The sequence below is a fragment of the Setaria italica genome, chromosome V (genome assembly GCF_000263155.2).
Source record: "Setaria italica strain Yugu1 chromosome V, Setaria_italica_v2.0, whole genome shotgun sequence".
NCBI classification, from domain to species: Eukaryota; Viridiplantae; Streptophyta; class Magnoliopsida; order Poales; family Poaceae; genus Setaria; species Setaria italica.
This window is the reverse complement of record NC_028454.1, coordinates 10,381,985-10,405,298: the sequence shown is the minus strand read 5'-3', so window position 1 is coordinate 10,405,298 and position 23,314 is coordinate 10,381,985. Positions and strand designations below refer to the sequence as shown.

The following is a 23,314-nucleotide window of genomic DNA, read 5'->3' as shown; positions in this document are numbered from 1 at the left end:
GATGCTACTAGCTGGCTAGAAGAAGATCCGCGTGAGGCCGACCCGGTCGGCCGCTGCTGCCGCCGCTCCGCTGGCTGGCCACCGGCTTCCCGCCCGACCTCGACGAAGCAGCGAGAGGGAAGCCAGCCAGCGGCCGGTGCCCGCCTCCTTGCCACTCGACTCGAAATCACTGGGCCCCCACGGCTGTTCCGTGACTTGGTGACTCCGAATCTCCGATAACAAAAGTTTGGTCACGAGCCGCCAATACGGTGCCTGGTGGTGCCTGGTGGCGACTGCCCTGTGTCACTAGCGCGCCACTGCGTCTACGGACTACCGGACGACCGAATCGGGCTTGCCATCCCCGGGCCCGGCCGGCTCAAGTCGTTCTCTTCTCCGTTTGCCTTTTCCCTGGACAACAACGTACAACAACACCAGGGGGTCGTTCTCGTTCTCCGCCCTGCTGCCGGACTCGAAAGCTTGCCGCCTACTTTTCCAACGTACAAGAAACCAAATGGAGGAGCAGAGAGCTGACAGCGCTCGACAGTACTACATGGGTTACTAGTCAAAATACACCTATTCGTCTAGCAGCAGGCAACTAACATATCAGCTATACATGTTGTTCACTGCAGCATGGCGCCTAACTTCCGAAAGGTACTGTCAGTGTCGACTACACCGTCACCAGCCATATATGCACATCACCGTTAAGTTCTTGCCGTCTAGACATGTAGTTTGCAGGATTTGTTAAATGCACTGTTTTTGATGAGTTGTGCCCTATGCAGCACCACTGATGATGATCTAAAAGCGACGTCTGGATGACTGCCTACCACTAGGTCTGGTTTGGTTCCTCTTGCTTATGTTTAGCACCCGTCACATCGAATATTTAGATATTAATTAGGAGTATTAGACGTAGACTATTTACAAAACTCATTACATAAGTGGAGGCTAAACGGCGACACGAATCTATTAAGCCTACTCGCTGTTTAATTATGTTCAGTTGCTACAGTAAAACATTTGCTAATGATTGATTAATTAGGCTTAATAGATTCGTCTCGCCGTTTAGCCTCCACTTATGTAATGGGTTTTTGTAAATAGTCTACATTTAATACCCCTGATTAGTCTCTAAACATTTGATGTGACACGAGCTAAAAACATTTAATACCCCTGATTAGTCTCTAAACATTTGATGTGACACGAGCTAAAAATAAGCAAGGGAAACAAACGCCCCCACAGATTTGTTGGGTCGTTCCGGGTGATATCGGTCTCTGTTTGTCAGTAGCCGCGCGTCCGTTTACTCCGTTGTCATCACCTGTCAGTAGCCGATTATCAGTGCTGCATCGAGATAAAAGTATATGTGTGTATATATATCATACTTGTATATATATAAGAAACGCTGATGGAATGGCTGGTCATAGTACAATAGAATAACACTAACAGCTGCAGATTAGACGGCCATTGGGCAGACAGCCACACGAATAATCAAGTAAAATCAAGACGCTCGCGTCACACGGGGCGGACCGGAATCCGCGTACGTGTCAGTTGACTCCATTCCCCCCATCCCAGTTGTTAATGTTAAGAACGTTCTGGTGGCTAAGCCGGAGCCGGAGCTAAGAACATTCGTTGTTTCACCTGCTGTCCTGACCTGACCCTGCGTTGCCTGCCAGATTATTTGATATATCCGCATGGCCGGGAAGTCACCTGGCGACTTTAATTTGCTGCACACCAAATCGCCTGGCCCTTTGCGTTGGCTAGCGTGCTTGTGCGACGGGTTTTGAGCCATGGAGTTATTGTAGTTTAGCCGTTGCTCCTCCAACTAATCCGCTGAACGTTTGTTTTGTATACACATTGTGTGAGTAATAAACTAAGAAACGAGATCCAGGTGAACACTCCATTCGTGAGAATATGTTATCTATGGTTTCATCATAGACAATGTCCTTTTCATGATTCCTGTCATGTGTTTATATCATCGAAAAATGTCATATGCTGACCGTGAAAAAACGTAGTACTGGCTATAGCGTTTACCTGCGGGCCGTTTTGAGTTACTGGTGCCATGCACTCAACTTGCCTTAATTGGTCCCATATGCTGACTGTGACAACTTGGTCTGTAACACTTGGTTTTGCAATAATTTCAACACCCATCGCAATAGTTTTGTTCCAGCGATCGATGCTACTATGATCTGAGGCGATGATCTTTTTTTTCAAAGTAACTGAGGCGATGATCACAAGCTCAACGACGAACCACAAACATAATACCACAGCACAGGAACAGCTACAGCTACTCTACCGTTGAGTGAAAGGCGCTGCGTCCTGACACTTACGGTCTGGAAAATACAAAATCACACGAACATGTAGCTCGCTTGCCTCAGCGAGCGAATCTCAGGTGTCGTCATTCCTTAGGTCCCGCGCCATTTGTTTATTTCCCCTCAGGACACAACTGCACACATATCTGCGCCTATACAAAAATGCTTTCATGTCCATTGCTCCGAAGTACAACCTTGGATCACACCAAACGCCACAGATGGGCCATGTGGCTCTGCTTCCAAGCACTCAAAACATTTTCTTCACCGCGCCCTCAAGACGTAGGGTAGCGAGGATTACCTTCCTGTGGACATGCACATGCATCTCCTTTCCCTGCTATCGCTTCGGCGAGGTGGACTTCTGTTGCAGTAAGTAGTGACGCCGACCTCACTGCTTGGTTTGGTGCACCGTGCACGTTGTCCCCTCCGGCACCATGCGCATCACGTTTTGGTTCCTTGAGTTGACGCGACACAGCCATCGCATGTGCATGCTCTATTGCTCTAGCCCGGCGCTCACAAACCTTTGCGTTGCGGCAGCGAACTCGAGCGCACACCTCCCGAGTCCCACCACGGTCGCGGAGGCGGAGCCCGGCGCGCCCCGGGCCCGTCTCCGCCACGTGCTTGGTGGACCCCTGCGGATCACCAGGTGGCCCCCGTACAAGTGTTACAGCTTGACCCCACTCGTCGGCGAGCGAGAGCGGAAGAAGCGCCCCACCCAAGCCCCACTCGTCAGTGGGCGAGACGGGGGCGGAGCGGAGTGGAGACAACGGAGTTGATTGGGAGCGCGTCATCCTCCCTCCCTCCCTTGTCTCCCTGCCTGCGCTTGGCTTCTCCTTCTCCCCCTCCCCCATGTCTCGTCTCCTCCCAATTTGACGCGTTCATTTATAAATACCGGCATTCACGGGACTCGAGCAGCCCACCACGCCGCGGCCCCGACCGCCGCCTCCGCCTCCCTCCGCCCGCCTAGGGATCCGCGCCCGCGTTTGAGGAGAGGAGGGCCCAGCATTGCCGATCGATCCACACGCGCCTCCTCCCCGCGCCGACTAGCGCGCCGCGCCCGCCCGCCCCGCCGCCGCCCTGCAACCGGTACGGCATCCACTCCCCGTCCCCGATCGTGTCGCTCCCGTTCGATTGCTCCGTCGATGTGCACGTTGGTCGTCGTCGGATGATGGGTTGGTTCTGTGTTGGGTAGCGGCGCGTGTGTGTGTCTGCGGATTCGGAGTTGTTCATGGAACCATGGTACTTTTGGCGTTTTGAGACTATTCTGGTGTTGCGGATTTTTTTTTTTGTGTGTGTGCATGCCTGCATGCAAGAGTCATGCGTGCGTTTTTTAGAACCAAGTGGGTTGAGGTTTTTCATGTGTGTGTGCGTGGTTTTTTAGAACCATGTGTGTGTTGTTTCTCTCCGGCCATCAGGAGATTTTTTTGGGGGGAATTAGTTGAGGTTTTCATGGCTGGTTCCGATCGGTTTAGCGCAGTGGTGGAGTGCTTGGGCTGCTCGTAATTAACCTCCGGTTTCTGATAATGTGGGTTTCGAGCGGCTCCATCTGGATCTCGTGCTCTTGTTCTCTCGCCTGCTCGCGTCTCCTGGAAATTCGTTGTACATGGCATGAGCTGCGTTCCGTACGTTTGCGTGTTTTTGTTTTGTTTTTCTACTGCTGTTTTTGATCCATCCCCTCACGTGGTAACTACGGTTGGTGTGAGTTGTTCTCCTTAAAAGTCGTAGTTGAAAATTGATGCGTGCGTTCGTTCGTTCGTAACTCTGGGTCTGAATTCTTTTCCGAAAAAAACTCTGGGTCTGAATTGGGTCCCACTCGTGAGGAAGGCATCCTCGACCGGACCGTAACCTGCAATTATCGGCTGAAACAATTTTTAGTGCTCTATTCTATTCATCGAAGGATTTTGCACAAGTCCTAGTTGGGTATACCAGCTGAATTAACTGTTAGAGTGGTATTGCTGCACGGAGAAATACAGAACAGTACTTCAAGTACTTTATGTATTAATAATACAGAACATGATGGCTACAACTTCTGGTACCAAAGTTTGTCCAAAATTAAATTGACCTCACCTGAGCTTGAGTTGTGACATAGACAATTGGTTTTTCATGGAGATAAAAAGGTCTTATTTTGTAGATAAACATTCTCTGATTGACTCTGCTCTGTCTTGTTTTCCCTGAAAAAAGATCCAGAGTTATTTGCGGATAAACCGTCTGATGACCGGATGCTAATCATGATTTAAATATTTTTCTATTTACCCTCCATTTCATCAATTCCAAATATAAATGCTAATTTTCCCATCTGACAGATTATGGATCTACTAAGGAATCCCTTCAAGGGAGTCATCGCTGATATCAAAGGAAGGGCAGCTTGGTACAGGCATGATTGGGTTGCAGGACTCCGTTCTGGATTTAGGTCAGTTTGGCGCAAACTATCGTACTGAGTCATTAGCAATGTCTTTCCTATTTTACTTTTCATGTTAATTTCAAAGCTTATCTGTATTATTGGCATATGGATCATCAGGATATTGGCGCCTACCATGTATATCTTCTTTGCCTCTGCACTTCCTGTCATTGCCTTCGGAGAACAACTGAGCACGGCAACAAGTGAGACCTTATCCTCGTGCTACTATGCTAACTAGGCTTGTATGTCACATAAACAGTAAAGAAACAAAATCTGCTTGTTTTAGATGGTATACTCACAACAGTAGAAACATTGGCATCTACGGCGATATGTGGCATCATACATTCAATTCTTGGAGGGCAGCCTTTGTTGATTGTTGGAGTTGCCGAACCAACTATTATCATGTACACTTATCTCTACAACTTTGCCAAGAAGCAGCAAGGCCTGGGAGAGCAGCTATATTTGGCGTGGGCTGGATGGTAATGACTGAAATAGAATAAATCCGAACCTGTTTTAGCTTTCAGATAAACTGAATTCGATATTTCCTCTCTGTCCGTAGGGTCTGCATCTGGACTGCCATCATGTTGTTTCTTTTAGCAATGTTCAATGCTTCCAACGTTATTAGCAGATTTACAAGGGTTGCAGGAGAACTTTTTGGGATGTTAATCACTGTTTTGTTTTTGCAAGAAGCAATCAAGGTACTATAATACTGGTAAATCCTAGTTATTTCTGCAATGGCAGAAGCATTTAACTCAGGGCCTATCTACTACAGGGGATCATAAATGAATTTAGTGTGCCTGAAGATGCAGATAGCAGCTCGCCAATATACCAATTCCAGTGGCTGTATGTCAATGGCCTACTTGGTGTCATATTTTCCATTGGTTTGCTGTTCACTGCATTGAGAACCAGGCGAGCAAGGTCATGGCTTTATGGAGTAGGTTGGTCACTCCTTTTCTACTCTTACATCTGTCTTGTTATATCTAACCTGAGTGCAACTTGTTATGCAAAATCAACGTGCAGCCATTTGATTGATGCAGCAGTCCAGCCTAGAAGCCCTGAAATTGTAATAACAGAATAGTTCCTGCGTCATTATTGTAGGGTGTGTTTTTGGCATATAAATACAACAATAATCACAGCAGTCTTTTAGTATCAAGCGAGTTGGTATAGGCTAGTTTTTGGTATATAAATAGTCTTCAAACAGTAGTTCTCAGCCTTTAGTTTCTATTATTGTATATTTCCATTTTCTACAAGATCAATATTTTATTAAAACTCTTTGAAATACAAATCATAGTTACACAGTAACGATGCATACAATTTGACTAATTATTGCAAAAACATTATAACATTTGACTTTTCAAACAAAATATGATTTAAGTGGAGGGAGGGAATAACATTTCTCGTTTGGACTGGATTGGGGAACGGGCTTCAATGTCAGACCTGGGTTTTGGCTAGGCCAGGCTTGAGTATGTTTATGCTTGGGCTAGTCTTGGCCACACTTGAGTCCTGTTTGGGCTGGGCCACATCAGTCATCAGGTTGGGATTGGGTTGAGAACTTGATGTTTTCTTATCAGCCCTCAACTCCAGCTTCCCCCCTGTTTATTTATATGGAAAAATTCGAATTCTGTACTGCAATTTGGCCTTTGAGCCTTTTAAGTCTGAGCAGTAAAAGTATTTATGCTAAATGAGGCAATAAATTTTCATACATTCTAGTTTATTTCTGGCATAGTGCTATTTGTGCACTGACCATACAACTTGATTTGCCATTTACAGGGTGGCTTAGAAGCTTCATAGCTGACTACGGTGTCCCACTTATGGTAATTGTGTGGACAGCATTGTCATATACCCTCCCAAGCAAGGTGCCATCAGGAGTCCCCAGGAGGCTTTTCTCTCCACTTCCCTGGGAGTCAAGTTCGCTGGGACACTGGACCATAGTGAAGGTAATAATTCAATTGTTTACGTTTCTGAGATGCAAATACTAGTGATCTTTTTGGCGCAAACTTTCATAAAGATTGGTCTTCATGACGTAATTCTTAATGCTTTTTCTGTTGTTTACTGTCAGGATTTGTTTTCTGTCCCTCCGGCATATATATTTGCAGCCATTCTGCCTGCTCTGATGGTTGCAGGACTTTACTTCTTTGATCATAGCGTAGCTTCACAGTTGGCGCAGCAAAATGAGTATAATTTGAAGAAACCTTCTGCCTACCATTATGACATTTTGGTCCTTGGAATCATGGTATGTGGCATTTAAATATTTCTGTCATAAAATTTGTTTATTTAATGTCCATTTGGAAGTTTTCTGCCAATTTGTTGGAAACTCAATCACGTTTGTTGAATCGAAGTATGACAATCTATTTGTTTTCCAGTAGTATAGACAACAGGCCCTCGGTTTATCATGATCTAATTTTTAGTTTAAATGTTATGGTAGTTTATTTCATTTTTTCATGGTATATAAATGTTATAGGTCCTGCTCTGCGGTTTGATTGGCATCCCTCCATCAAATGGAGTCCTTCCTCAGTCTCCCATGCACACGAGGAGTCTTGCTATCCTTAAGAGACAGGTTGGTGAACTTCAAACTTATTTATGTGGCTTGCTAAGGTAGTCTGGTTTGCTCACATGTCATCTCATTAAATTCAGTTGCTAAGCAAAAAGATGGTCGATACTGCCAAGGAGAGCATAGGGAAAAGTGCTACTAGTTTGGAAATATATGGCAAGATGCAAGAAGTTTTCATCGAAATGGATAGCGAACAGAATGTGAGTCTTATATACATCATCAACAACAAAGCCCTCGAATCTTACAGCAATTTTCCTTTACCAATCACATAAACTACCCCTAATTTATCAAATGCAATTTATTGTGAATGCTGTTTCATGCCAAAGCTCATATTATTTCTGCTGCATCTTTGCTTGCTGAAGTACTTTTATCTTGCATACCTACCTACCTAAATGCTGACCATGTTATTCTTTAATATAAGATTATAATAATGCTAAAAGATGTGGTCCTTCAGACTGATTCTGTTGACAAGGAGTTGAAGAACTTTAAGGATGCTGTTCTTCAAGAAGGTGATGAAGAGGGGAAATTGGCTGGAGAATTTGACCCTCGGAAACATATAGAAGCCCACTTGCCTGTTCGAGTGAATGAACAGAGACTGAGTAATCTGCTGCAATCCATATTGGTTGGTGGTTGTGTTGGAGCTATGCCAGTCATCAGGATGATACCAACATCGGTTCTCTGGGGTTACTTTGCCTACATGGCCATTGACAGTCTACCAGGGAATCAGTTCTGGGAGAGGATGCAACTTTTGTTCATTGCAGAAAGCCGACACTACAAGTAATATCTCTTTTCTGCATCTATCTATTCAGTTCATTTGAACAACTGGACGAACATGGCATGATGCAGATCTTGTGTATCTCCTTTGTGATTAAACATCAATTTCAAGACTGGTAGCAGTGCACTAACCCATGTCTGAAACGTTTACAGGGTTCTTGAAGGTCCTCATGCATCTTTTGTGGAGTCGGTGCCTCCCAGAACAATAACCATCTTCACAGTATTTCAGTTGGTTTACCTCCTGATATGCTTCGGCATAACATGGATACCGATAGCGGGTATCCTGTTCCCAGTGCCTTTCTTCCTTATGATACTCATCAGGCAGTATCTCCTGCCAAAGTTTTTTGATCCAATCGTATTGAGGGAACTGGACGCAGCTGAGTATGAAGAACTTGATGGCGTCCCCCACGAACACACTCTGGTATAAATTCATCTTTCCTTCATTTGGAATCCGTTCGTCAGTGCTTTGTATGTCTGACTTCTTCGGTTAAACTGAAATTTGGTTTCTTGCACAGGAGGATGAAGTATCCGAGGCAGGAAGCTGCATTAGCCGTCGAGATGCTGAGATATTGGATGAGCTCACAACCAACCGCGGAGAGCTAAAGCACAGAACTTCAAGCCTGCGCGAAGAAAGATCGGTTCAGGTAAATAATGGGCATGCAGATGGTACCACAATAGGTGTTACAAGGGGATTAGAGATGATTTAGTGATGGCTCAACTGATTTACCCTCTGACCTTTTTTTCTTTTTGCTGGCTTCAAATTAGGAGCCAACCGGTTGAATTTTGCGATCTTTTCTTTTCTTTGGAAGAACAAATAGTCAAGCAAGCACCACGCATGTCAGTGGTTGCTAAAGTAGGCAGATTTTCACAGGCGCAAATCGAAATGCTCCTGTACTTCGAGTTAAGCACATTTCCCACCTTTCTCTTTCTTTTCTCGGAGAGAGAGGGGGTTATATTCCGTCGATTTGAGTTTAACAGCTTCACCTCCACGGTGCAGGTTCCGTCAAATGCCGTTCAGCCAAGACTCTGAAGATAGGAAAGTGTTTTATCTGTAGAGTGATGATCCTCAAGCTGCGGTCCGTTGAGGTGAATACTGTTGCTACGTAATGTACCACTAGTGGTGTTGTACTTGGGCTTTTAACCCAAACGCATCTGTATGGAAGGTGTAATTTGTAAGAACATGCAGTTAGCGTAACTAGGAGTGATTGGAAAGACAGAAGGGATATGAAAGGGAAATGGCTGAACGGGAACGTAGTAGAATCATATCATTAGTTAAATAGACTGTACGGCAAGACCTTACTTTGTTGTGTGGCTCACAGATTATCAATGCAGCGAGTCATTGTTATCAAGTTGCATTAGCTTGATCTCTTCGACTGTACAATCGTGTCAGTATTTGTGAACTCTTGATTTTGTGCACAAAGTGCGCGTGAATGTGAAGATTGATTTTGTGCATAAAGTGCGCCTGGTTGTGAAGATTATAGACAACGAAGAACCTAGCTCTTTTTTTTTAGATCTAACGAAGAACCTAGCTGAAAAGTGCTCTCGGGATTTCTGCAGGCTGCCGAAAAGAGAATCGCGCGACGACACAATGGGCCGTCGCCCCGCGCACGGTAGCCTCTCCCGCGGCCCAGCACCAATCCACCATATTATCGGCTCGGTTCCGGTCGGCCCCTCCACCAACGGGCTGGCTATTCTGCTCGAGCGGCACATTTCCATATGGGCCATCATTTCCTTTCCTTGACGAGAGCGTGCCTTTCCTTTTGCAATCGGTGTACTGTGCTGTGCGGAAGTGACGAAATCAGTAAGCACCCAACAAAGATTTTTTTTGAACAAATCAAATATTTAATCTCGTCGCCCCATCCATGATGAGATTGCATAACCAGGTCTACTTACTTTTACGACATTTAATCCTCCTCCTGATGATATACATATCTAAGAGCTCTTTGGCCTTGTCTGTTTTGTCCACGTCACTCTTACCACACTATACAATAAAGAACCCCCTCCTTTGATCAGGTTCAGATTGACTAGGCAGCCTGTCTAAATTATCGCTGACCCGGCCAGCCCGGATGTTTCTTTCGCCTGGATCAGCTCTCCAGGTCATTTCCGAGTCTGAAAGCGGCGTCGCTGCTTTCCGGGCAGCTCGCTGATTATTATCAACTCCTTTTCGGTTTTTTCCAGCGAATGTCCTCGCGCTCGCGGTATATACTAAGCCTAGGTCCACCAGTATCTGTGTCCTCACCTCTTTTGTAAGCCAACTTGTATCTTTTTCTTTTTTCGAGGGACCAATCGAGAAAAAAATATCATGGCCAGTTTGGTACAGAGGGTAGAGCTTTCTTGTGTAAGAAGGTGGTAAGTAATGGTTAGCAACACACAAGCGTAAACCTAGTGGACGACGAACACGTCACGGGGAGGTTTCAGGTTCGTATCGTAATGAACAAGCCCCGCCCGGCGTGGCAGCGTCGACGTACGTGCACGCCGCGCGAAATTTCCACGTGGACGCGGCCGGCCCACCCCGTCGCCGTCGCCCCCGGCCAAAGGCGCGCGGCGAGGCATCACGGCGCGTCGTCGCCGGAGCAACCAGCATATCCGATTTCTACCAGGGGGCGTGCATTTACATGTGCGTCACGCCTCCGCGGCTCGCCGTCGGCCGGCTAGCGGACACGGGGGTTCCCCCTCGCGCGGTCTCGCCGCGAAGGCGGCCGGGGACGACGTGCGCCAGCCAGCCAGGCAGGCCCACATCACACGCGGTTGGTTGGACCAGTTGCCGCTCGCGGACAAGTGACAACCGTCTCGCCGGGCGCCGGCGACCAAAGTATCCATCCACGTCCACCGCCGGTCACCGTCGATCGGGGCGTAGCAACAAAACCAGAGAGAGAGATTCGCACGAGCTGGGAAAAGGACTGTAGCGTACCGCAACGCTGGCTTTGCAGCAAAAGGTGAGACGTGGAAAGGACTGTTTACCCGCATCTCGATCTCATCCCTCTCTCAAGAACTCTAGAAGCTCGGTTTTCTCCCCGGCCTTTTTTCCCCCTTATAATTTGAAAAAAAGAAGTTGCTTGAAATTATTCCAACGGATCACATTTTCCCCACGTTTTCAAAACTCAACCAAAGGTGAAATATGTGACATGATAATGTGCTGGGTCTCGTCTGTCATTGGGTTATATAGAAATAATTTCACTCCACAAAAATATAGCAAGTTCTTTTTTTTCACTTACAAAAATTGAGTTTGAAAGAACAGGAGAAAAACCAGGTAACGGAACACAGCTCAATACTCTCGTTGCCGTAGTGTTCTCCACTCTATCGTGTGCTATTTGGGCGTCAACCAAGATTGGCAGCTATAATAGCACGAGAGAGTGCTATTATAGCTGCCAATCTTGGTTATGCTAAGAAAAGGATGGGTACCAGGTTTGCGGAGCTAAGGACTGAGGAGGTCACACTACTGACCGGACAGATGGGTTTAGTCCAGGTATCAGTTATAAAAATCACTCTGTATATCCTAAAATACAAGCGTTTCTAATTTTGACCTAAGTTGAACTATATTAAATTTGGTCGAGTTTATATAGAGAAGTATAGAAATGTATTTTATAATGGATCAATAACACAAATTTGAATATTGTAAATGTTATTGTTCTTTTTTATAAGTTTATTTAGCCAAACTAAAAATTCCGTTGTCTTAAAACACTGGAAATGCTTATATATTGGTGCGGAGGGATCCAATAAAGTATAGAACTGTTGGTTTACTAGACATGTAGCTTTGGATGAATGTTACAAGAATGGTAAAGTGCAACCTCGCAAGGTGCACCACCTAATTAGTACATGAGCATCATAGAGAATAAAATTTCACCAACCAACGAGACAAACGCCAAATTATCAAGGCTAAAGAAATTTTGTCATATTGATACGTAATGGTGAAGATTCTTATCTTTTTTTAGTACATAGAGATAAGCAGAAGGCAACGAAAAAAGCACTTAGAAAAGGCTATTAAGAAACTGATCCAATATTTGAATTGAAACCTGTCATCCCGTTAGATAGAGAGCCATGAAAAGCACAGATCCTCAAGGAAAGGAAAAAAACACACCACTTCGTTTATTTACGATTCCCATTTCCTGTTATAAAACCAAATGAGCCCTATATAGTGCTTCCCCAATTTCTCCGTATAATTTATGAAAAAGGTGCTTCAAACATTGTTTTTTCACGAGAATTCAAAAGCAAGTTTTGACAATCGAAGAGAAAACGAGAAACCATATTGTCAACACCGTTACCATGCCATCATGCCATTCTATCTCATTGAAAGGCACCATGGCGCAGGACCGTACAGGCGCCGGTGCAAGGTGTGCGATGGTTCAGTGCCTCCAAAAATCAAGGGCCATCAAATCTTCAATTAGTACTAATTGATAAAGCTTAATTAAATAGAAAAAAAGGCTGCCTATGCACGTACGAAAGTCCAGCAACTTCAAAGCCCAATACACATGCATGAATGCTCTCGAGGCCCAGACGCTAGCAGATTGATTTTGCCGGTTTGGCTTGGTTCATTGCACACCATCAATAGAAAAATGAGACTAGTTAGTTGTTTGAGTACTATCTTTACTATTTTTGCATTAATATTTGATATGTTCATAGGTAGAGTGAGAAATACCATTTATATATGTTTTATACTTAAGTGAAAATATTTTTTGATTTTGCTGTATTTTCAAATTTTAGGTTTTATTCCAAAGCCTTCAATTTGTAGGTACGGTTCTGCCTGCCAGTGTTTGGCGGCATCCATACTACATATTAATAGAGCATGTTCGTTTCAGCTACTGCTGCGGCTGTTGCTGCTGCTTTTAGTTCAATACTACAAGACTTTTGTATAGTAGGATACAGCTGCAGCTGCAGCAATAACTCAATGCTAAAGCATGTTCGCACCACCTGAAGTCGGTAGACATGACAAAAGCTCAACACTGTTACTTGAGAAAATCCACGCGCGGAGCCGCTGAGCGAACCGCGTTGAACACTTGCCGTTCACGCCAACGACCTCCCGTTCCAGATAAACAGCCCTCCGTTTCCTTCTTTTTCCTCCAAAAGAAAATGTAACCCAACCCAAACCGGCGCCAACGGGGTAAACCCGCCAATGAAACGGTAGGAACGGGGGGAACCCCCCGAACCCGACGGCAGTGGAGCCGCCGAGCCATCCCGTCCCGTGCCGTCCCCGTTGCCCCGAAAGCAAAAAGGGCACGCCCCCATCCCACCCGATCCGCAGTGACGAGCACGCTTCCCCTTCTTCCCACCGTCAAAGCGACGGCTCGCAGGAAAAAACGCACCGCGCGATGCACGCCACGTGCCCACCACGGCCCACCTCCCACCTTATCCGCTCGTCTGTTTCCCTCCTCCGCCCTTCTTTCTCGCCCGCTTTATAATCCCACCACCACCGTTACCGAGCACATCCACTTCCAATTCCAATCAAACCACAAATCACGTCGAGCTCGGACCCAGAGGAAAAGTTTGCAATTTGCAAATGGCAGTGTCGTCAGGGATGGCCGCCTTCTCCGTCCGCCCGCCGGCGCCGGCGCACGCGGCCCGGCCGTGCGCGGCGGCGGCCACGGCGGCGGCCGGCGGTGCCAGGATGCGCGCCGGCGGCGACGGCGGGGGCGCCAAGTGGTGGGCGCCGCTGCTGGGGTGGTCCGGCCAGCCGGACTACATCGACGCGCAGCCGGGCGCGGCGGCGGCGGCGGAGGAGGCGCAGCACCAGCTGCAGCAGCAGACCCGCGCCGGCGCCGCGGCGCGGAGGTTCGGCGTGCTGACGGAGGACAAGGCGCGGCAGCTGCGGATGCGGATGATGGAGACGGAGAGCTTCCACGACGCCATGTACCACTCCGCCATCGCATCCCGCCTCGCCTCCGCCGCGCCCGACAAGCACTAGCCAGCAAAACCGACCACCAACTCGCCGCAAGAAGCAAGCAAGCGCTGTTGTGTATATACATGCTTCCTTTCTTTTGATTTATTTAGGATAAAATAATCCGCGTGGTGATGAAGGGAGGGCTGATTAGAGGAGGGGACTAGTATTAGCATGGTGCCCCCCTCCCGACTCGATCGACCGCGACGACGAGCCTCCCATAGTAGGGGTTGTTTAGCTGTCTTGTGTAGTACCACTAGTCCTTTCACCGAAATGTTATGGAGAGATAAACCTGCCTGTATGATGTTTCCGTTTGTTCTGATAACATGGTTTCGTTTTCTGCGAAGACCTGATTTGAACTGCTTCGATTGAAGAGGATGCGGTGCTTGCGGAGTTGCAGGTTTGCAGTAACCAGGTCCCTAATTCTCGTGTGTTTCAGTTACCAGCTTACATGTCAACTCAAATCTGAACTACTATTAGGCTTCATGGCTTCGCTTTTCAGTTATCTAAATATCTTCGGAAAAAAATTCAGAAGCCAGAACGGATTGCTTGATCAGAGGGAGAAAGGTCACCGGAGTGCCTGCGAATTTTCTTGCACTAAGAGTTCTCATCATATTTTATAATCAGTTATCGACTGATCTGATAACTTGGAACTGAAGTTCCTTCATGATCTGAAGTCTGCACCATCACCAATCGTCCATCAAAGCCTCACAGGAACCCCTTCAATAGCCGTCCCTTTCAGAAATCAGCACTGACTGTGTGTTTGTCATACAGCACAAGATAATTGTCCCAGAGCGTGTGTGTTTGTCATCCTAGTCACGTCGCGCATCAGCACGAATCAGGCACGGCAACGCAACCCACCCCTACTGTCAAACCTCACTCATTATTCCATCACTGAAACCGACAGGTGTTTGGATACGCTTCAAATGTTCGGATGCTAATTAGAAGAACTAAATATGAGTTAATTATAAAATTAATTGCAGAACCCTATGCTAATTCGCGAGATGAATCTATTAAGCCTAATTAATTCATCATTAGCAAATAGTTACTGTAGCACCATATTGTCAAATCATGAACTAATTAGGCTTAATAGATTCGTCTCGCGAATTACACTTCATCTATGCAATTAGTTTTATAATTAGCCTATGTTTAATACTCCTAATTAAATATCAAACATAAGACGTGACAGTAACACCCTGCAACGGCACAAATAACTCCGATCAATGAAAGGATGGATTGCAAAGTAAGGGCGGCAGAGTAGTAGTCGACCGAGTGACGGCAGAACGGAGTAAAACAATTCTTCTCCCTTTACATCAGCAGTTTTCAGACTTTTTCACCAAAGCATTTCATTTCAACCCCAAACTGACATGCTTCGAGTGCCGGCAATGGCGTGGCGTGCCTGGCTGGGCCATGATGAGACGGCGCCCCCGTCGGTTGGCTCTATCTTATCCAGGACGTCGGTCGCCTGGTCCGGTTGCTTATCCGTTGCAGGTCTCTTGTCTCCACTCTCCAGCAGACCAGCTCGGGCTTCTTCTCGAAGGCGGCGGTGTGCTGAGCTCACTCCAACGACCATCACAACGACACCGGCAACCGCGACCATCACAGCACAACGGCGAGCATGATTCGTCCACTATTCTGTACCTCCACTGCTGATCCGTGTAGGTGTGCTCTTCCCATAAATGATGCTGTAGGAGAGCGTTCTGGAGCACGCACGCAATATGCTCGACGAAATGTCGCTGCTGACTGTAACAGTAGGTTGAGGACGTCTAAGCCTCCAAGCTGCTGCTACATCAAGATTTTACAGCAAATTAAAATTCCCCAGCCTTCAGCATTAATCTAGTTTTCTACCCCTCTGATTCCATCCTTGTACATATCCTTCAAAAATTTTCTCAATCAAATTGATAGCTTGATATAGTGATATATCTACTGCATATCATTGAATTCCTAGCAGTTACCATGTTCTTTGTCTTGCTTGGTTGATATCAAACAGGCAGAAGGTTACAGCCATGTTTAAAGTTCCAAATATGCTTGCATGCAAGATTTATAGTATGCTTAGATTAGGCTTTGATGTGCCTGAGTTGGTTCCTCCGCTAGATTCAATTACTATTAAGGGATTGATAAATGAAAGATCAGAAGTAGGTAGGTATTCCATAAAAAAAGTAGGTAGGTATAGAACTACATATTGCAGTTTTATTAGGATTAACGAATGAAGGGGAGAAAGAAACATGGTATTGTCTATGAATATATTTGAGGAAGTCCATTCCTAAACCTGTGAACTGTAATCCTTGTCGAGTTGCTGCTCTTACAGCAATTGTGCCAAGCCAAGCTGTTTTCACAGGTACATTCTCAATGATCAAGCGGTGCATTTTTAAAACAGTTCAGAGACTAGTTTTTTTTTTGGAAAATTCAGTTTTCACGTTGCACTGCCTTACTAGATTTTTTAAAACCTCCATTAAGCGACATATATTGGCACCTTTAGTCTAGCACTAAATGACATGATGCGCTCATTTAGCCCAAGCACAACTAGATTCCTTGTACCTGTATGTGTTGTTAACAGTAATTGTTTTTTCACAGTAATTGTTAGTTTGAATTCTCCATCCTATCTAGGAAAGCGATGAGTATATGAATCCTGAATCCAGACGATTTGAATCGATGCCGCTTTCAAGTGGATAAATATTCTATTAATTTTTCTGCTTAGTACTACAGCTCATAACCACTGCATATCAATACTTCATGGTTAATTTGACACTAAACTGAGTACATCAATCGGTGGTCTCTACAAGTCAAAGTTTCATGTATGCGTAAAAGAAAAAAAAAATCAAACGTTTACCCAACACTGGAGGCATTGGCGCGCCGTCTTTCTAGTAATACCGAGAGTCCCCACGTCTTTGTTGGGTTAGGCTTCGATGGGCCAGCCTGTACAGCGGGCACAAGGGGGTGATGCGGCTGAGGCCCAAATTGCAGCGCAGGTTCCGCTGGCCCAACTAACTAGCAGCCCATGGTGTGTATCTTCGAGCGCCGCCGCCACGCGCGCCGACCGGGCGCGAAGAGGAGGAGCCCGCGAAACAACGGTCCGGCGGTGGATTTGGCAGCACTCCCAGTGGCCCAGCTCAACTGCGTGCGCGCGCGCCCTCGTCTACGCCACGGCGTGTGGCGCCGGATGATTGCAAAATTTGAACCAGCCTGGCTGCCTGAGATGCAACCCGTGCCCGACCGTGCTCTCCGGACTCCGCTCCGGCGTGCGCGGCCTGAACCCCTCTGGTGAGTGGTGACACCAAGGGCCAACCCGAAGCGACCGGCCGGATTCCCTTAGCCGCGCGGCGCGCGCGCCGGTCGTTGTCATTTGTCAAGGCCGGCGAACGCACCGCGGGCGGCCGCCGCGATGACCGGCGTTCGTCCGCTTCGTTCTCCGCCGTCGATGGCGTCATCACGTCACGTCACGTCACGCGCCTCTCCTTCTCTTCGTCTCGGTCGTCATCGAGGGCGACCGACCGAACGAACATGCCGGAAAGACTGAGCGCCCGACCGGGTTTCCGGGGGTCGTCGAACTCTCGGCTCCGCCGGCTTGTTGGCAAGCACTTTGCCCAACAAGTCGTCGCTGCATCTCATCATCTAAAATGGCTTTATTTAGGCTCTTGCATCGCATGGGTGTTCGCTGCTTGTTTAGTATAGTGCATGCAATGTATAGAGATATAGCTTGATGCCTTGATGCATGACGAGTTAGGTGGTGCTGTCGGTCGAGAGTAGCTTGGCCTACTGGCCGGCTGTTTTGTGTTACATCACGCACCTCTCGCCTTGGATGGCCGGGAGACGTACCGGAAGAGGGACACGGCCTACGCACCTGATCGCGACGTGCGTGCGTACTTAATTAACGTGACGGGCAGATACTGTCTCGATCGTTCTAATTTTGTGTACACGTATGTGTCATACGTGTCACTCTAGCACTGCACGATGAACCATGCATTAAACGAATTCACTATGAAGTCATGGTACGTACACCTACAAAGAACGCTTGTGAGGCCGGATTCTACTCATGTGCTGGTATTGATGTTAACAACTTAACAAGAAACGATCTCGCATGTCGATTTGAAATTACCAATTGAAAGGTTTAATAAGTTTCACATAAATACGTTGGATCAGATCTCAGAATGGTGTTGATTGTCCACCTCGTCGTTATTCATCCTGATCCACCCGGGCCTATATATAGTTTGATCAGCTCCAACCCAATAAAACCTTGTTTGGATACTACTGGATTGAAATGAAATATGAGTGAGTGGAGAGAATCATTTCATTTTAGACTCAATTCCTTCGTTCCCTTCCGATTCTTTTCTACCCAAACAAGCTCTAATCTATCGACATGCCTTGGATCATGAGGCAACAAACAAATTGAACACAGTGCCTTTCCGAGTGCATGCATGCATGTATATATGTAGCGACCTTTGGGTCACGTGAAGGAACTCATAATTAACAAGCAAAGCACGCATGTCCCAATTGTAGTATTGTATCGCCTCACAACATGACTAGCCATTGTGTGTACATGCATGCTGTCTACGTGGACATGGACCGGCCGCGCGGTGGCCGTTGCGAGCGGCTTGTCCGTGAGCAGTCCTGGCTGGGCCCTCGATCTCGCGGGCACTGTTCGTCCGGGATATGTCTGTGGGCCTACAGTGCAGGAGTTGCACGACACAACAGTCCTGCTGCTGGTGCCCTTGTTCATGGCCGAAAAGGATGCCATGGCGAACCCTTAGCTAGCTAAGAGCCTAAGAGAGCCTACCTCGCTACCTGCACATAGACTATCATATATGTGCATGCCAACTGGCAGCTTGGGTGCAGGCCTAAGCTAGAGCTAGGCCTCACACTAAGGCCTCCTCCAACAAGGACAGGTCAGCTACCTCATAAAAGATCCACATCAGTATTTTGGTTGCATGGAAGAGAGAATACCCCGAGAGAGAAAAGCTATCTCTTATGTCTAGCTCGAACGGAATACGAAGTCTCGCGGGCTCCTCTCTCTCCGTGCCTTGCTTCTTCTTTTCTCCGCCCCCTTCGCATCACCGAGGATGCAAGAATGGGGCCGCCTGCGCGCGAGGTGATGCAGAGCCGAGGCGCCGGCCTCACCGGGGTCGGTGGCCGGCGTAACCACCGCGCGAGGCGAGCGTAGTGCGGCCGGCTTCTCCGAGGTCGCGCGGGGTGGTAGTGGCCAGCGTGCCCGAGACGTGCGTGGCTCGGCTGTGGTGGTGGCTGGCGCGCGAGGTGACACGGAGCGCGGCGGACGGCCTCGCCAGCGGCTGCCGTCGTGTGACGCGCGAGGGCAAGGACGGGAACAGCGGAGACCCGGCGTTCCTGGCGATCTCTGACTCCATGTTCTTGCTGTACGTCTGCGTGAAGAATCAGATGGAGCCATGCAGGAGAAAGAACACGATGGAAATATAAGATACTCCCTCCGTCCTTTTTTATCTGTTGTACGACAGATAAAAAGGGACTGAGAAAGTAGTTATTAAGAAATAGCTTACAAGTGGGTCCTATAAAACATAGAGAACTGTGATAAAAGCTACTCCGGTTGGATATTCTATCTTTTGTGCTATTTCAGAGTGATATGGAAGTGCCATGTAGGTTTTTGAGCTAGCAGTTCTGTTGGAGAGGGTCAAAGGGTCCCTTTCGTTGGGCTTTTGAAGTGCTTTGGCTTAAAAAAAAAGTTGAAAGCCAACCAAAGGGTCCGGCTTCCTCTCAACTGCTTTGAAGAAAGCTGCTTCTCTCTAGTTCATTTTTCACAGCATCGTCGGAGTGGCTTTGACTGGCTGGGGATCGGTATTTTCATAAAATTTACCCACTTGCTACTGGTTATGTGTTTCTTTTTTTCCCTTCCGACTGCCTCGTGCCCTCTCCCACCCGTGCGACGCTCCACCTGCCTGGTGCCGCAGCACCTCCCCGGCGACTCCTGGCCAGCGACTCCTAGCCAGCCGCCCCTTCACGCGATTCCTAGTCGGCTAGCTTCCCACCAGCACTTTTCCCCCGCTCGATTTTTCCATGCGCCGGTGCAACTTGAGGCGGTGTCGCGTTCCTCCGGGGATCCCTCCCACGGTGCCCCTCTCCATCCCCGGCGGCTGGGTAAGCTGAAGGTGCCGACGGCGTTCGACTTCTACAAGGTGCTGGTGGGCGGCTCTAGGTGGCGGGGTGCACGGGCGGCCGCGAGAATCGAGATTCTTAGCGGTCTGGTCGCCGAGGCTCGTTGGAGGTGGGTTAGAGGTGGAGGAGGGGGGGAGGTTGAGGACGTGCGGGCGCGAGGGATTGAAGGAGTTGGCCGGGGCGGGGAGGATTTGGCCGGCGGTCTGTCTTTGCTCGGTGGAGAAGAATGGGGAGGAAGGGAGGTGGGGAGGAGAAGGGAGGGAGATGGGAGGAGGAGGAACGGGGTCGGGGCACGCCCGAGCTCCGCCACAGGGGCCCCGCGAGCGCGCGCGAGCTCCGCCACCGCGGCCTTGCCGGGGCGCACGCGCTCCACCATCGTCTCGCCATCCTTCGCTGCCCGAGGAGAGCCCACCGGCGGGCAGCCCATGGCTCTCCTCCGTTGGTCCGAGGAAGATGATGACGTGCAAACAAAGGAGAAATATGTATGTGAGATTGACATGTGGGTCATGGCTGACATGTAGGGTCAACTAACAACAGTTTCTTCAAAAGTCACGGTTGTCCAACCAAATAGCTTTCAGTTTTTCCACAGCTCACAACTCACAGCAGTTTTTTCACAATCCATAACTCATAGCAGCTTTTTCACAGCCCACAATTCACAGTATTCTCAGAACTGCTCGACCGGACGCGCACAACCCTTGAACGGGAACAACCAAACTAACCATCGACAAAGTTATTATTTATATATATATATATATATATATATATATATATATATATATATATATATATATATATATATATATATATATATATATATATATATATAAATATGTCGAATGTCGATTGCCATTTGAGCAGTAGATCACTGTCTACAAACGACAGATCATGTCCCATGCCCCTTGTTCCGTTCCGTCACACAACGTTGCATGCGTTTCAGCGAATTTTGAAGATGCTTTTCGAGGATATATTTATTAAGAAGGAAACGCACTTTAAAATAAAGCTACTGCGCGTACGCAAGCACCAGGAATACCGGGAAATAATGCCTCGGGAATGCGTTAGGAGTATATGATGACGAGTGACGACAACAACTCGATCGTGACATGCATCATGCATGCGGGCCAACGACGCAAATAAAGCATGGATGCATGCATGCATGCATTATGCATGGCAGTGCATCTTCTTTTTGAACACTGATCTCGTTCACTGAAAGCATGCATTGGACACTAGATTAGATAGAGATAAGACGTGCAGTTCAGAGCCATGCATATGCATAATTGTTCTGTGATTAGAGGGCCTCTCGTAGCTTAGCTTGTTAATGCTACTCGATCTAGAGCTAGCCACAAGTAGTGGTAGCCACATATAGCTGCTAGCTGGGGGTAGCAACGTGTGGTGTTTTAAGCTAAGGGAGCTGATTGTTTTCTCCTGTGTGTACACACGTCCATCGACTTGCCATCACACATTAGCTTTAGTTGCCCGGTCAGATCATCAGCGGCTTAGTCCTGATCGATCTGCATGCTAATTTTAAAAATTGATTTGGCCTTTTTTGTTAAGTATAATATTGTATATAGTAGGCCCGGCCGGTCCTTTTGTTTGGAAGACGACATTATATCCATGCTAATTGGCATGCAAGTACATATACATATACATATACAGTATATATATATGTTGACGACGATGTGGAGCAGAAGCTGCCATGGCTTTACAGGAACTCCGGGTCCCTGCTTTGTGCGTATTTAAAACGGTTCGTATTATTCAAACGAAACAATCGCCGGCCGTCTCGTGATTAAGAAGGCGTTTAGCTACCACTTCTGCATCCATCCATCATCAGCAATAAACCTGATCAGGAAAAAAAAATCTTGACGTACCATTTATATGAAAAAGCGCGAAGTTAACCTATTATTAGCTCCAATGCTTGCATACGTCAGGTCACAAAGATCTTCAAGTAGATGTGCGTACAGGTACAGCCAAGCACCGAAAGCCCGAAAGTGACAAGCAGACAGACTAAGACTACTGTATATGTGGCCTTAAATGAGGATTAATTAATTTAATTCGTATATAAAATTAAACTTTAAATTTATAAAAATGTACTGTTAGTTTATTTTTATAAAATTTATAAAATCCACTAAGAGGCAAGTGGTTACTACTACATTCCAATTGTTCATCAGCCACTCCCATTATATCATTTAAGAATGGAAAAGCGTATAAAATCAATGCGTGTAGGGAGAAGATGACAAGCAAATAAAATTTCCCCCTTTTTCTCGAAACAAAAGCGACAAACTTTAACAAATATATTAATGCGAGCTCTCCTGTTCAGGCCAGGCTTGTCTTCTGCGAAAAGCCCTGAGGATTAGGGGTAGGGCCGGAGCCAGAGGACGGAGCGCGAGAGAGGCAGGCACAGAGAGGCCCTCCGTGTCTTGGTTGCATTACGACATGAGATTAAGAGAAGCTAGCTAACCTCGATCGCCTTCCATCCATCCATCTCCGATCTCTGTGTGCTCCTGGCCTGCTTGCATTGGCTCGATCGATCGATCGATCTCCATTATTGCTAGCTGCTAGCCATTAGCTAGGGTTAGCTTTAATTTGGAAGCAAGAACGGCAGGTACAGAGAACGGGATGCATCCGTGGCCTGCAACTGCAAAGCTGACAGGCTATTTCACTGGACGGATTACGTTGGCGCCATCATTAGCCGCGAATTAAACGAGGGCAATCAGTGATCGATCGATGATCAGTTGCTGTCGACGCTTAAACAAGTTAGGTAGATGCAACGCACTGGCCGCGTTGTGTGGGTGTGTGTGGACGGGCGCCGGAACGCCGGCCGGCCGGCCCCCGTTATCTGGGTCGTCAGAGGGCTTGCTTGCGCAACGGGCCAAAACCCCCCGGCACAGTGATCTACGTGCATGGGTCCGAACAGGATCGCTGTCGAAAGGCAGGCCCCAGCTGATATCCATGCATATATTCATTTGAAATAACAGTATTTGCATGTCAATCATCAACTTTTTCTGTGTGTCAGGATGGAAAACAGTTCGGAAGAGACACGGTTTCAAATAGTTTGAAGGGGACACACGGTTTCAAAATTTTCAAATAATACGAAAGTACTGAATTATAATACGGTTGTTAATGCTCGGTTCATTAAGGGGGTGTTTGGTTCCAATGACTTATTTTTAGCACCCGTCACATCGAATGTTTAGATACTAATTTGGAGTATTAAACGTAGACTATTTACAAAACCCATTACATAAGTGGAGGCTAAACGGGCGATACCAACCGAGACAGAGCCACAAGTCAAGACAGCTAACCATTCATAGTGAGGACTAATTAGGCTT

At 47.2% G+C, this 23,314-nt stretch overlaps 2 protein-coding genes across 2 annotated transcripts; both read left to right on the top strand.

The window, feature by feature from the left end:
* Nucleotides 1-3,163: 3,163 nt before the first annotated feature.
* LOC101782982 (boron transporter 4) lies at nucleotides 3,164-9,374 on the top strand. The gene is made up of 14 exons (XM_004968336.4): nucleotides 3,164-3,359; nucleotides 4,577-4,683; nucleotides 4,792-4,874; nucleotides 4,958-5,150; nucleotides 5,231-5,369; nucleotides 5,444-5,609; nucleotides 6,442-6,608; nucleotides 6,731-6,904; nucleotides 7,133-7,228; nucleotides 7,306-7,422; nucleotides 7,677-7,999; nucleotides 8,150-8,417; nucleotides 8,512-8,640; nucleotides 8,994-9,374. The coding sequence occupies exons 2-14, from the start codon at nucleotides 4,580-4,582 to the stop codon at nucleotides 9,024-9,026; spliced, it is 1,992 nt and encodes a 663-aa protein (XP_004968393.1). The 5' UTR covers nucleotides 3,164-3,359; nucleotides 4,577-4,579; the 3' UTR covers nucleotides 9,027-9,374.
* A 4,042-nt stretch (nucleotides 9,375-13,416) lies between these two features.
* Nucleotides 13,417-14,214, top strand: LOC101782571. The gene has a single exon (XM_004968334.3). It carries the CDS (start codon nucleotides 13,491-13,493, stop codon nucleotides 13,893-13,895), a length of 405 nt encoding a protein of 134 aa, XP_004968391.1. The 5' UTR covers nucleotides 13,417-13,490; the 3' UTR covers nucleotides 13,896-14,214.
* Nucleotides 14,215-23,314: the final 9,100 nt, after the last annotated feature.

Bases quoted from the DNA above. Each gene is read 5' to 3' on its own strand.
- LOC101782982 (XM_004968336.4), top strand. From the start codon at position 4,580: ATGGATCTACTAAGGAATCCCTTCAAGGGAGTCATCGCTGATATCAAA. The intron at 4,684-4,791 runs GTCAGTTTGGCG...ATGGATCATCAG, and splicing joins GGACTCCGTTCTGGATTTAG to GATATTGGCGCCTACCATGT. The intron at 4,875-4,957 runs GTGAGACCTTAT...TGCTTGTTTTAG, and splicing joins ACAACTGAGCACGGCAACAA to ATGGTATACTCACAACAGTA.
- LOC101782571 (XM_004968334.3), top strand. From the start codon at position 13,491: ATGGCAGTGTCGTCAGGGATGGCCGCCTTCTCCGTCCGCCCGCCGGCG.